Consider the following 14,750-nt stretch of genomic DNA (forward strand, 5'->3'; position numbering starts at 1 on the left):
GGGAGACAAATCCAGCAGCAGAGGGAGAAACACTCCAGACTGACACACACACACACACACACACACACACACACGCACGCACGCACGCACGCACGCACGCACACACACACGCACACACACAGACACACACACACAGACACAGACATAGACACACAGACAGACACACACACACACACACACACACACACACAGACACACACACACAGACACAGACATAGACACACAGACAGACACACACACACACAGACACACACAGACACACACAGACACACACACACACACACACACACACACAGAGAGAGACGTCAGTATATTCAGTCGTTCAGTTTTAATACAAAGTCAACATATCTACATACATGATCAGAAATCAATAAGCAGAGAAAAGTGTAAGACTACGCAGCACTCGGCCCACGGTCACGCGCCAGCTCCGCTTGGGTCAAAGGTCAGGGTTTGTGTGTGCTTTACATCATCGTTAAAGATTTCATCAATGAGAGCGATCATGTCTGGACGTGTGCTTCATTATGGAGGAGCTGTGCTGATGCTGACTGGTCGTGTGCTGGCTAAACGCTTCAGATTTGCTCATGGCAGCGGTCGTCAGAGCGGGTCACGAGCGTCAGGTTTCAGTGGTGTGTAAAGGTGCGTTCACATCAGGGTCGTTTCACAGCCAAGCCTTGACTTTTGTTCATAAAACTGTAGAGACGTACTGTAAACAACACTATTTAAAATGGAGCTTTATTGTTCACGGGCGTCACGGTGGCGCAGTGGGTTGCACAATCCCCTCAAAGCAAGAAGGTTGGTGTGGAGTTTGCATGTTCTCCCCGTGTTGGCATGGGCTTGCTCCGGTTTCCCCCACAGTCCAAACACATGCGCTATAGGGGAACTGATCAACTACACTGGCCGTAGTGTATGAGTGTGTGTGTTTTCCTAGTGATGGGTTGCAGCTGGAAGGGCATCCGCTTCGGAAAACATATGCTGGATAAGTTGGCGGTTCATTCCGCTGTGGTGACCCCAGATTAATAAAGGGGTTAAGCTGAAAAGAAAATGAATGAGTTTGTTTGTGCAGTATGCTGTTTCATATAGTACCTCTACGTCAGGCGATGTTTAAACGTTATGAAGTTCCTACAGTATATTGTAGCTACGCCTCCACCTTTACCTTTAGGTGAGGCTCATGTTTATAATGATAACCTTCAGGTGTTCACTCATTTAAATGTGTTCTCGGAAAGATTGAACATTTCCTTCTCATCATGAAGCAATAGTATGTAAATGTTCTCTAAACACGCCTTTTTAAAAAGATTTCTTGATTTTACATTCATTTCGTTCAGTCAGAGTGTTTACGTCTGCATTTGGAGAAACTTTACTTCTGTTGCTGTCAGCTCGAGGGTTTCCATAGCAACTGTTTATTAATATTCTTAACCCCACCCCTTTTACTGTTAGTTTGCATTGAGGGAATGATGCGCAAGAGAAAGCCCCACCCCCTACTTAATATTCAGTTTTAGTTGGAAGTACATGAACATACTGAAATAGAGGTCTCAGCAATGCTCCATGCACAGACTTTAATCCTCAGCGCGAGTACTTTACCAGTGTTAAAGGTGCACTACAGAATGTGTGAAATATCCAAGCAGCAGCAACTCTAATTCTGAGGCCATGGTGCTCTTGGTTTGCCATCTCCAGGTTGGAGGAAAGTTCTTACCCCAGGTGGAGAAGCTCAGGTATCTCGGGGTTTTGTTCAGGAGTGAGGGAAGGATGGAGCGTGAGACTGACAGGCGGATTGGTGCAGCAGTAATGCGGTCAGTGTATCAGTCCACTGTGGTGAAGAAGGAGCAGAGCCGAAAGGCAAAACTCTCGATTCACCGGTCAGTCTACACTCCTACTCTCACCTATGAGCATGAGCTTTGGGTCATGACTGAAAGGACAAGATCTCGGACACAAGCAGCTGAAATGAGGGTGGCAGGGCGCACTCTTATAGACAGGGTGAGCGGCTCTGACACCCAGGAGGAGCTCGGAGTAGAGCCGCTGCGCCTCCACATCCGGAGAAGTCAGCTGAGGGGGCTCGGGCATCTGTTTCGGATGCCTCCTGGACGCCTACCTAGGGAGCTGTTCCAGGCATGTTCCACCGGGAGGAGGCCTCGGGGAACACACTGGAGGGACTATGTCTCTCAGCTGGCCTGGGAACGCCTCGGGATCCCCCAGGAAGAGCTGGAGTGACTGGGGAGAGGGAAGTCTGGGGTTCTCTTTTAACACTGCTGCCCCCTCGACCCGGCCCCGGAGAAGAGGCAGAAAATGAATGAATGAATGAATAAATATGCATATGCAAGAGTCCCAAACCACAACTGCAGCCAATCAGCAGTGAAGTAGATTTAAATAAGGGGCGTGGTCTTGCTGGGTTATGGGCGTGTTTCTTTGGCATTATTTGGCAAAAATTGCACCTTTAAGGGAACGCTACTCATGAATGTTCTGAAACATTTCAGGAGACAATGGTGTACAGAATACACGACCAAAACAGCTCCATCATCAGTGGAGAAATGTTTTGTGCTATTAATTAGAGAATGAATGTGCTGTCAAGACTCGTAATTGTGAGTGAATTGTCGTATTCTTCAGCAGGAATCGTTCACTCTGAAACACCCTAAATGTGAGCGCACCTTAAACCCCCGGAGATGTCAGCAATAGTGGTGATCATAATTAATGGATCACGTGTCAGTCGATCGCGGTGTCAGTGCTGTGTTTTTGGTTAGGTCTCTTCAGTGCATCACTGTACGTAAACCTTCAGCAGGCCATGTCGGTCTGAGGTTATGAGTGTGCTCATTCATGAGAAACGTGTGTGTGTTGTTCACGGGAGCGATACGTGTCGAGCGGACTGTGTTTCCGAGCCGCTCGCTGAGGTCTGGGCCGTCGGCTTCCTCTAGAACAATCAGTGCACAGGAAATATCAAAATATCTGAGAGGGTTACGAAGCACAACACTGTACATCTGAGCCATGTACAGTCACATTAGCTGGCCAACTACACCACAGCTCACGAATTATATTGCCATAAAAATCATAGAAATAAATAGATCCTTAGAAATTCAAGCATAATATCAACAAAATCCATTAAAAAAATCCGTTTGATTAAATATTTGACAACAACGATAAGGCTCACTTCACGTCTCTGGCGGCGATCTCAGAACCGGCGTCTGTCCTGCGCTACTACACATCGCGCCGTCGCTAGCTAAACATGACAGGAAGAGATTTAGTGGCTCGGGTTTGGTTTTGGCTCCAATCTTTCGAGCGCTTTCGAGACTGGAAACACGGCGGAATGAAACACACGTTTCCCTGCGATAACATGTGCTGAAGATCGTCCGTCTCGCCACACACACACACACACACACACACACACACACAGCGCAGAACATCATAGCGGAAAGAGCAAAAGAACATGATACAGATACGAGAGATTCAAGCCTCAAAGCTCCCTCGGCCTCCCAAACACACGGCGTAAGCAGCATATAGTCATGTAGAGACACTCAAATACAGTAGGACAGAGAGAGTCCGTGCCGTCACACCACGTGTGCTGAGTTCTGCGGTCGCTCCGTTAGGCACAGACGGTGGGAGATCTGCTTCCGGACATGACTTCAGGCAGGCACAGACCGACTCGCTCCGTCTGACGTTGGCAAATACAGTTTGAAGAAACTCCCACTGAAGGGTGCAGCAATATTCCAGGCTTTGATTTCAGTTCTTTGTGTGTTTTTTTTATCTTTTGTTGTTGTTGTTTTGCTTTAAATAGGTTTTGTACATGTAACCAGTTCCTCTTGTTACAAAGAAGATCTTCATCCACAGTTTAATATTTCTAGAAAGCCCACCACAACATTAATATCAATATTTGAACACTGAGGTAATAGTTTGCGTGGCGCATCGCGGAGAGGTCCTGAGAGATCGTCTGCTCCGCGCCGCTGTAAGTGTGTGTGTTTCTGGTTGTCGTTCCTCTGCGGGTGTTTTTGCGGGGTTGTCGAGGGGGAAGGTGTTGATCATGTCGGCGTTCATCAGCTCTTATGTTGCATAGTGATCAAAACTCCCAAGGTACTCCAGCCCGGCCTGATAGCAGAACTGGTACTCATCCTGAGAACACACAAACACAAACAAACAAACAAACACACACACACAAACACACACAAACACACACAAACACACACACACACACAAACACACACACACACACACACACACACAAACACACACACACACACACACACACACACACACACACACACACACACACACACACACACACACACACACACACACACACACACACACGTTTCATCAGATTTGCAGCATTATCCTCTGGGTAATCGCTAGGCTAATTCTAAAGCGCTGCTATGGTGTTCTGGGTGGTTGCTATGTAGTTGCTAGGGTGGATGTCTTTATAAAGTAGGTATATTTTTGATGGAGATTTAAACTCCTTCAAGTGTGTGTGAAATGACAGCAGAGCTCTGAGCGACACTGAAGAAGGACAGTTCACTGCAGCAACGCCTCCACCTTTACCTGTAGGCGGATGCTGATGTCTGTAATGTCTGTTGGCTGTACACTCCAGCGTTTGTCTGGTTTTAGCCAGTTTCAGCTTTCTGATGTGTTAAACATGATGAGCTGGGATCTTCAGTGTTTTGTGTCGTGTTTTACCTCAGTCTGCACCATGGCCGGCCGTTGCGTGCGAAGCATCTTGACGGTCTGGAAGATGTCGACGGCGCCTTCGTAACGCATGCGCTCCAGCACGATACTGAGGGTGATGAACACTCCTGTACGCCCGACACCCGCACTGATGCACACACACACACACACACATACACACACACACACACACACACACACACACACACACACACACACACACACACACACACACACACACACACACACACACACACACACACTCGGTTACTCTGGATTCGACATTTCTTCATCTATAAACAGCAGAGTCGGGACGCACCTGCAGTGCACTGTGATTGGTCCATCCTGACCAAACTGCTCCTTGGTTTTATGCACCTGTCCAATGAAGTCAATGAACCCCTCCCCTGACTTTGGGACTCCTTGTTCTGGCCAGTCGGTGAACTGGAACTGTCTGACCGTCCTGGACTGTCCGTCCTGTGGAGAGAAACACTTCTTAGACGCTCCTCGCTGTGTGTGTTTGGAGCTCTGTGGTGTAGATTCACAGTTGACCTTTTTTATCATAAGACACATCCACATTCACTAGTATTTGTCTCTCCTTCTTAGGGTGAACAAACCCTTAACACATTTATACACACAACTCTACTTTAAAACGTTCTGTCCCTTGAGCATCCGCTTGTAGCTTGTAGCTTTAGCAGGAGAAGCATTGATGGAGGTGTTGGAGCTGGAAACAGTCGAGAGCCAGATTCGCGATCTGTAGATGAAGCGAGCACAGCTCCGGGAGCAACGGGCATTTGAGGTAAGTGTGCATTACAATGTTTTAGTCCAGGCCCAGCGCTCTGAGGACGCGGTTCGTCCATGGGTCGTTTACTCCGGCACCTGGCTACCATGACCCCTGGGTGCAGCCGCATAAGATGCATACCAGGTCCCAGGACAGAAGTCTCCTCCTCCCGTGTTCAAGATCTCCACAGGGAACTGATTCGCCCCTCTCCACGAGACTGGTCGCGATGTGGTGACTCCATCGTTCACAGCGTCTGCGCTGCTTCCACTAAAGCTAACAACGTACATCTCACTGCTTTCCCGGTGCTCGTGTTAAGGATGTTTCTGCTAAGGTACCCACTATCCTGAGCTCTGGTGAGAACATCGGAGCTGTCGTCCTCCACATGGGGATGAACGACACCAGGCTGCAGCAGACAGAGTTCCTGAAGATCTGGCTCCTTGTCTATATTACTGCTCCTCGACCTCAGCTCTGTATTTGATACGGTCTCTCGTGATTCACTCCTCTCACGTCTCTCTGATCTGGGTGTTTCTGGTACTGCTCTCTCATGGTTCTCTTCATATATCTCAGATAGACAATACTTCGTCTCTGTTATGGATTTTCAGTCGTCTACTGTCCCCCTGAAGCAAGGTGTTCCCCAGGGTTCTGTTCTTGGCCCACTATTGTTCTCAATATACCTAATCCCACTTGGTCTGATTCTACAAGGTCATGGTCTACACTGTCATCTTTATGCAGACGATACTCAACTTTACTCTGTATGTACACCCACCTCATCCGGCCAAATTGACCATATCTCTGCTCGTGTGAGGGATATTAATGATCGGCTCACCTCAAATTCCCTGAAACTCAACATGGACAAAACTGAGATGATGTTTATTGGCCTCCAGCACTTACCAGCAGTATTTCCACCAGTTTCTCCTGTGAGATTGCTGGCTCGGTCATTAAAACATCTACTTCTGTAAGAAATGTAGGAGTAATCTTCGACTCCACACTCTCTTTTCAGTGTCACATTAAATCCGTCACTAAATCTGCATTCTTTCACTTACGTCGCATTTCCCACCGCGTCCCTTCATCAGTAGCAGGATGCTGAGACTGTCCTCCATGCATTTGTCTCCTCGCGCATCGACTACTGTAATGCTCTTCTCATCCGTCTGCCTGCCGGCCTCATCTCCAGATTACAGGATATTCAAGACTCTGCAGCTAGAATACTCACTCATACCAAACGTTCTGCTCACATAACCCAATCTTGTACGATCTCCACTGGCTCCCGGTTGCATACCGCATTAAACTCAAAATTCTCCATCTTGCATTTAGATCCCTAAACAGCCTATCACCCTCCTATCTCTGCAACATGCTTGTCCTCTACACCCTGACTCGTTCATTACGCTCTGCTGACTCTGGTCTTCTTGCTGTCCCTCAGTACCGCCTCTCCTCAATGGGGGGCAGATCATTTAGTGTTATTGCACCCAAACTCTGGAACTCTCCTCCACGCTCACTCCGCTCTGCTAATAACATCTCTGAATTCAGATCCTTACTAAAGACTCACTTATTTTCTGAACGCTTCACTTCTGATCTGCCAAACGGACCACTTTATCTGATCCCCCTCCCCTCTGCTCATTGTCTCTCAGGTCTTGTTTGTGTAACTCCAGTGTGTTATATTTGACTTCATGTATGTTTGTTTATATTTTTGTTGTATTCCTTGTAAAGTGTTGCTTGAGCTCTGGAAAGTCGCTTTATAAATGAAAATTATTATCATTATTATCAAGAGGGACTCCAGGTACAGACGAGTCTTCGCTGAGGTCCAGCGTTCTCCAGCCTCCGGTGCCAAGACTGCAGCTCTCCACAAGACGTGTTGCCATAGGAGAAATGGTCGTGCCCAACTCGGTTTCTCTCAAGGTTTTTTTCCTTCACTTTCGCCAATTGGTGAAGGTTTTTCCCTGAACCTGGCTTGCATAGTTCAGGAGCTGTAGAGCTGTGCATGGATGGATTTTCTCTTCAGTGTTTGGACTCTCAGTAGTGATTATTAAACCACACTGAACTGAAACTCTGAACACTGGACTGACACTGTTTCAGTTCACTAGGATCTTTATGTGAAGCTGCTTTGACATAATCTGCACTGTAAAAGCGCTACACAAACACAGATAAATTGAATTGAACTGAATTATTTAGTAGGGGAAATGATTTTTCTTAATTTATTTAAATTGAAATTGACCTAGTTACTTTAACTGTCGTAATGTTTAACCATGCAGCAACCAGCAGTCAAAGAAGCACAACTGGATCACCCCCCCCCCCCCCCCCCTAGCCATACACTAGCCATAAGAGTGTGTTTTACTTCCCAAATGGGGTATAACTCCATCCTATTTAGTGTTTTAATTGATTTGAACATAATTAGATGCTACTAGTCAATTGTTCCTGCAGTCAATTGTGGATAAAATGATCAATAAAAGAGTCATGATCAACTGCTGTGAGTTTGACTGCGGGCTGTGTGATGTGTGTGTGTGAAGGGGAGTCTCATGTGTCCAGGTGTCAGATTTTCAAACAGCTTTCCTCCACCTGCTCTTGCGGATGGGCCCGCACAGTTAGCGCTGTACACTGGTCACTACTAACTGAATAAGTGGGAGCACACACAGGGGCGTCGCTAGACCCAAAAATAGCCAGAGCCCCAGTAAATGCTTTAAGATATGATTTACTTTATTTGCAAGGTTATTTATTAAGAGTGGTTTTCCCAGAATAAAGGCAGTATTCTCTATGTGCAACTGATTTAACGCTGATGAAAGCAATGTAGTTTACTCAAAAAAGCAAACGGACGTGTGCATGTGTGCAGAATAACATCCCCGCGCACCTCACACTGGACCCTGATGCGCTGCTCTTCTCCCGGTTGTTAACATGCACGCCGGAAAAAATACTTTCACTCTCATGCGATGTGAAACTGGCGTAACAGTCTGTTATGTGGAGGTGTCGGAACACAGCGAGTTTTGCAAATAATAATATGATTACTAAGCGTGCCTCCTGATTTTATGTGTGAAGTAAAAAGGAGAGATGACGAGTCAGGGAGGCAAGACTCAATAAAGATAATTCTCTGCCATGTGCCAAGTCTGAGACAACAGATAATTCTAGAAAACATCTTTTTTTTTGTATTCTCTAATATTTTATTCAAAGCATTCAATTCAAAGATCATAATAATAACTTTTCTCTTTGCACCACTAGGTGGCAGTCTTTGTTCTTTTATTTCGGGGTGCAGATTGCATTCGTTTTATTAATATATATATATATATATAATAAAAAATATTTACTATTTTCCCAAGTGTATATAACTACTACTTTAAGACAATATCAGCATTCAGCACATCCTTTCAGTATTATCTTTGCTTGAACTGACCCGATCTGATGCTGTTCATATGAATGATCTGCTCCCGATCAGGTTTGATCTAGCAGAACTGTTGCTATGACAACAACTTTCAGATCAGTTTTGAAGAACGAACCGATCCTGCATCATGTCCAATCATCAATAACCAAATCCAGCTAACTGAGTAATCCACGTGTGAAGAACAGAGCCCAGTTGTGTCTTTACACTGTTTCTGGTTACATTTAGAATTAATTTCTGTTATTTATTTATATAATTGCACAATAACAATAATACCTTTATTCATTTATAATCATTTGTTTGTATATATATATATTATAGGTGGGCATAGATACATTTTTTATCTAGATTAATCTCACTGTAATCTCAGAATTAATCTAGTTTAAAATGGCTCATTTGAGTTCTGCTGAAGGCATTCAGGATATGTGTGCTACCTAAATAATAAGTCTTTGAGGCCGGGTTTCTCAAGCCAGGGCGCGCATTAGACCAGGGCTCATCTCCTGTGTCTGAATGCATCACCAGCTGCTGGAGGAACTGTTCTACTGTGATAATTGGTGATGAAAATAAATGATGTTCAATAAGACGAGCTTGTGTTTACTCACTGTCTGTGTTTACAGCAGCACACACTCACCCTGGCGTCGGTGACCTTGAACTCTCTCAGGATGTACTGCGGCATGTTGTATTCTGCCATGGGGTCCACCACAAAGTACTGGTATCGAGCCGAGCGCTCCGCAGGCCAGTACTGATGGCACTTCTCCTGTACACACACACACACACACACACACACACACACACACACACACACACACAGATATAAGCGTGGGCAGTGTGTGAGGGTCAGGTACAGCAGCGGCGTCACTCACCCTCCCCATCTCCCGCAGTTTGGTCAGCATCACCACGATGGTGGAGTTGTGCTCCCACAGCATCCTCCAGAAGTCCTCTGTGGTCTCCGCCAGTGGCCCCTGGGTGGCGATATATGCCCTCTGCTGCCTGCACACACACACACACACACACACACGCACACGCACACGCACACGCACGCACGCACACACACACACACACACACACACACACACACACACACACACACACACAGACAGACACACACAGACACACACACACACACACACACACACACACACACACACACACACACACACACAGACAGACACACACACACACACACACACACACACACACACACACACAGACAGACACACACAGACAGACAGACACAGACAGACAGACAGACACACACACACACACACACACACACAAACACACACACACACACACCCACACCCACACCCACACACACCCACACACACCCACACACACACACACACACACAGACTTCAGACCCCAGAGCTAGCACTGCTTTTAGGACACTAAGGTGTTGTTATGTGGTTGCTAGGCAGTTGCTAGTATGCACAGATTGTGTTGCTAGGCTGTTGTTATTTTGTGTTTGAACAATGTTGCTTGCTATTTGGGTGGTTGCTAAGGTGTTGCTATGTGACTGTATGTCAGCTTCTGATCTGTGTAGTGGATGATGCTCTGGTGGTGTCTAGATATATAAACTGTAAATTATAGAGAGTTGCTAGGCAGTTGTGAGGGTGTGCTGGGTGGTTGCTAAGGTGTTGCCATGTAATGCTTGGTGGTTGATGCTCTAGTGGTTTCTAGGGTGTCGATAGACAGTTGTTATGGTGTGCTGGGTGGTTGCTAAGGTGTTGCTATGTAATTACATGTTAGTTTTTGTTTTGTGGTTGGTGGTTGATGCTCTGGTGGTTTATAGGGGGTTGCTAGGTGGTTGTTATGGTGTGCTGGGCGGTTGCCAAGTTATTGCCACATAATGCTTGGGGGTTTCTAGGGTGTTGCTAGGCAGTTCTTATGTTGTGTTGTGTTGTTGCAACAATGTTGCTAGTGATTTCGGCGGTTGCTAAAGTGTTGTGAGTCAGTTGCAAGGGTGTTGCTAAGGTGCTCCCATTCATAGTGAGGGCGTTAGTTTGGTGTTGCTATGCAGTAGTCATGGTGTTCTGGCTTGAGCCGTGTAGTAATGCATCATATGTAATCTGGATTATTTAATCAGACTCCAAATTCATCCCAGTAATCAGACTTTCCAGATTGCAGCATCTGTTGTGCAGCGCTTCCATGACCTTTACCTTCTATTCTTCATAATAGTGCTTCATCCTGCTTCAATATATGGGACATCCCGCAATTTAAATGCAGTTACCATGTTATCACGAAGGAGTAATCAGAGGTGTAATTATCATCATTATTATTAACTGCACATTCTGTCATGTCCTTAATCTGGACTCAGCAACTGGCTGTGTGTTTCTGGAGGCTGTAGAGCAGCTCTAAACACACCACCGTCCTTCAGCTCAGTGTGAGGTTCATTATCAAACTAACTGGACTGCAGCGGTGTGTGTGTGTGTGTGTGTGTCGCTCATGTTATATCCTCACTGACGCTGTGTTTACAGTATACTGCACCTGTATCCGTCGATGAAGCTGGCGTTGATGTAGTCGGACCCTTCCAGGCCTCTGATTGGCTGCAGACACACACGCGTGGTTTCGTACGGCATGATGTTGACCAGCCGGTTCTTGAACTTGTTGCAGGGCAGATTAGCGCTCACGAACCTGGACGTGTGTGCTTTAGAGTTGGCCAGACGCTGACGGAGAACACACACACACACACACACATTGAGAATGAACAGCATGTGGCACACACACTTCACCTCTGCATCAGAGATTTACATTTATATTTAGATTCGAACCCATGACCTTGTGTTGCAGGTGCTGTTTCCAGCCAAAGATGTGAATTAGATTTATGCAAGACTGGAATATCAGATAAACACCAGTGAATAGATCAGCGTCTCCATCAATACATCCCCTCCTCAGCTCCCGCACAGGTGTGTGTGTGCAGGTGTGTTTCTAAACTCGTGCACATCTCGGTGTTTTGCTGGACTGTTGTTTATGTGCTGTTCAGGACTATGGGTGTATGGAAACACAGTCTGCCAGATGATGGTGATCTCCATAATCAAGGCGGCGGTGTGCGGTTGTGCTGTACCTTGAACTCCAGCTCCATCCCGCTGACGTGTTCTCCAGCCTCGGTCTGTGTGAGCGTCTGTATGTAGGCGTAGAGGCTCCGCGCCGCCACCTCCGTGTTCCCGCAGGCCACGGCCTCCAGCAGCGCCTCGTGGATGAAGCCGTACTGATCCTCCGTCTGCACCATGTAGTTCCGCTGCGAGCGCATCAGGGTGACGTGACCGTACACATCCACCGCTCGCTCCTGACGCAGACGCTCCAGCATAGCGTCGATCACGATGAAGCAGCCGGTGCGGCCCACGCCAGCGCTGACACACACACACACACACACACACACACACACACACACACACACACACACACACACACACACAGTTATCTTCATGGTCTCTGTACTGTACAGACTGTATCTGCACCTCTGCATCTCCTCACTCCTTCATTCTCCATGGAGACCAATATATGAGCTCAAAATTGACAGGTATTGCTATACTTATGGGGACATTTGGTAATATAAGGAATACAAGTTATGCACACACACTCACATACACACTCATGTGCACACTTTCTCTCTCAAACACACTCTTATGATAATTCCCCTGATCTGTTTCTGCTGACTAATCCAGCACCGAGTGTGACAATGAGAGCTGATTCACACACACACACACACACACACACACACACACACACACACACTGACACTGACAGATGTGGACACAGTGGGATTATATGCTGTGATAACTCTAATCCAGATTACAGATGAACACGCATGATCCCGAGCGTCCATGAGGAAACACTAATGCTGAGCCAAGTGTGTGTGTGTGTGTGTGTGTGTGTGTGTGTGTGTGTAATCTGTCAAAACACTAAACTGCTACAGGATATGTGTGTGTTTATGTGCCAGTAATATCATGCTGTTCTCCGCTTTCAAACAGTCACACACACACACACACACACACACACACACACACACACACACACACACCTGCAGTGGACGATGACGGGTCCGGCGTCCGGTGGGTTGCAGGCCTTGACTCTGCGCAGGAATGCCAGGAATGGAGTGGGATATTCGGGAACGCCGTGATCAGGCCAGGCGGTGAACTGGAACTGACGGACCTCCCTGCGCTCATTAGAGCCGTTCTGGAGGATCACAGAGAATGAGGATCACACACACACACACACACACACACACACACACACACACACACACACACACACACACACACACACACACACACACACACGGCCCGATCCAGACTCACACTGAACTACAAGCTCAAATCAGAGCGGGATGGGTCAGTGTGGAAAACAGAACTAAACAGACAGCAGAGATTTCCAGAAGTTCTGTGACTCGTGTCTCTCTGCAGACATGATTAACGTGCTCCTCATCATCTACAGTTTTCCAGCACTCCAGGATCGGCTGCATCAGTGAAGCGTTTCCCACTGTGTGCTGGTTAGGGGCTGAAGACAGCAGTGCTGAAGTGTTCAGGGCTCATTCTGCCCCATTCCTCCTCCTGCAGACACGTCTTCATCTGGCCGACAGCGCGGCTCTTCACTGCTGCATTTTGCTCCACACATTCTCTATTGGAGACGGGTCAGAACTGCAGGCAGGCCAGTCCAATACCCGTCTCCTCTTCTCTGTAATGTGAGCTGAGTGTGGTTCTGCATGGTCTTGTTGGACTCTGCATGGGCGTCTCTGCAGCATATTGAGCTCCAGAATCTCTCTGTGCTGTTCAGCATTACTGGAGCATCACAGAAGAGCAGGTCGCCTTCACCAAGAGCACCGACACAACCCCAGACCATGACAGAGCCGGGCTGCTGGACGTGTTGCTGGTGTCAGTCTGGATGATCCTCTTGTTCTTTGGTCTGGAGCACACGGCGTCCATTTCTCCCAGAAACACCAGAAACACTGCTTCATCTGAGCACAGGACACGTCTCCACTGTGTGATGCTCCATCCCAGACGCCCAGAGAAGCGCTTCTGGACACTGTTAACATAGGGCTTCCTCTTGGCACAGTGCAGTGTTGGCTGGTGTTTGTGGATGTGACTCTGTATTGTGCTGCTTGTCACAGGTTTGCCGCAGTAGTGCTGAGCTCATGTGCTGATCTGCTTATAGATGAATGAGGACTCTTGATGCAGCGCCCCCTGAGGGGTCGGAGGTCACGGTTGTTCAGCTCAGGCTTGCGCTCTTGTCCTTTATGTACTGAAACTCCTCCAGACTCCTTCAGTCTGTTGAAGGTGAAATCTCCACATGTCTTCCTCTGAGGATCATTGTTCACACACTTTCTCTTGTATCTGTGCTCAAACTGAAGATCCTGGTCCATCTCTGCTCCTAAAGGACTAGACTCACCTGTGGACATCACCTGCGTCACATCACACCATTATTCAGCAGATCACCTGATCACTGCTGCAGTCTCTGGAGTGTGTTGAGCTCTGACTGACAGCAGGGGATGGAGACTCACTGAGCTGAAGATGAGCAGATATTGCGTGTTCATGTCGTCTGATCAAACTCGAGTCAGAGCACATCTGGAGACACTGCTGTCTGTCTGTCTGTCTGTCTGTCTGTCTGTATACTTGTGTTTTCCACACTGTCCTGATTTCCCTGCTTTGGGGTTGTATTAATGTATTGATATCTGACCTTGTGCAGAGAGAAGGTGCGCACACAGAAGGTGGCCAGCTCCATAGTGTCCAGCAGACTGACCTGCACCGCCCCGAATGAGTCTGTGCCGCGACTGGGCCAGTACTGATCACACTTCACCTGCAGGACAGAGGAGATCATCAGCATGTGTGTGTGTGTGTGTGTGTGTGTGTTTAAGCGTGTGCATTTTGTGTGTGTGTCACAGCTTGACCAGTGCTGGGTTTAACATTTACTAATGCATTAAAATCCATGACATGTTACCAACTAACAACTAACAACCAGTCAACAGACATCAGA

The 14,750-nt window shown here is 47.2% G+C and overlaps 1 protein-coding gene across 13 annotated transcripts in view; it reads right to left on the reverse strand.

The window, feature by feature from the left end:
• Window positions 1-309: 309 nt before the first annotated feature.
• The window catches only part of ptprsb (protein tyrosine phosphatase receptor type Sb), a 98,146-nt gene continuing 83,705 nt past the window's right edge, over window positions 310-14,750 (reverse strand). For 12 of the 13 annotated variants that reach the window (XR_015479135.1, XR_015479136.1, XM_087241633.1 and 9 more), the window contains 9 exons: window positions 14,454-14,573; window positions 12,802-12,956; window positions 11,845-12,130; window positions 11,268-11,446; window positions 9,644-9,770; window positions 9,412-9,537; window positions 4,961-5,115; window positions 4,654-4,789; window positions 310-4,092 (listed from right to left, as the gene is read on the reverse strand). Coding sequence is in view for 10 of the 13 variants with exons in the window: in XM_087241633.1 (XP_087097759.1) it covers window positions 4,024-4,092; window positions 4,654-4,789; window positions 4,961-5,115; window positions 9,412-9,537; window positions 9,644-9,770; window positions 11,268-11,446; window positions 11,845-12,130; window positions 12,802-12,956; window positions 14,454-14,573 (1,353 nt within the window). In the remaining 3 variants the exon portion in view is untranslated. The remainder of the gene's footprint in view (window positions 4,093-4,653; window positions 4,790-4,960; window positions 5,116-9,411; window positions 9,538-9,643; window positions 9,771-11,267; window positions 11,447-11,844; window positions 12,131-12,801; window positions 12,957-14,453; window positions 14,574-14,750) is intronic. The other variant, XR_015479134.1, reaches the window with a different exon arrangement.

The sequence above is a fragment of the Danio rerio genome, chromosome 2 (assembly GCF_052040795.2).
Source record: "Danio rerio strain M-AB ecotype USA chromosome 2, GRCz13ab, whole genome shotgun sequence".
Taxonomy (NCBI): Eukaryota; Metazoa; Chordata; class Actinopteri; order Cypriniformes; family Danionidae; genus Danio; species Danio rerio.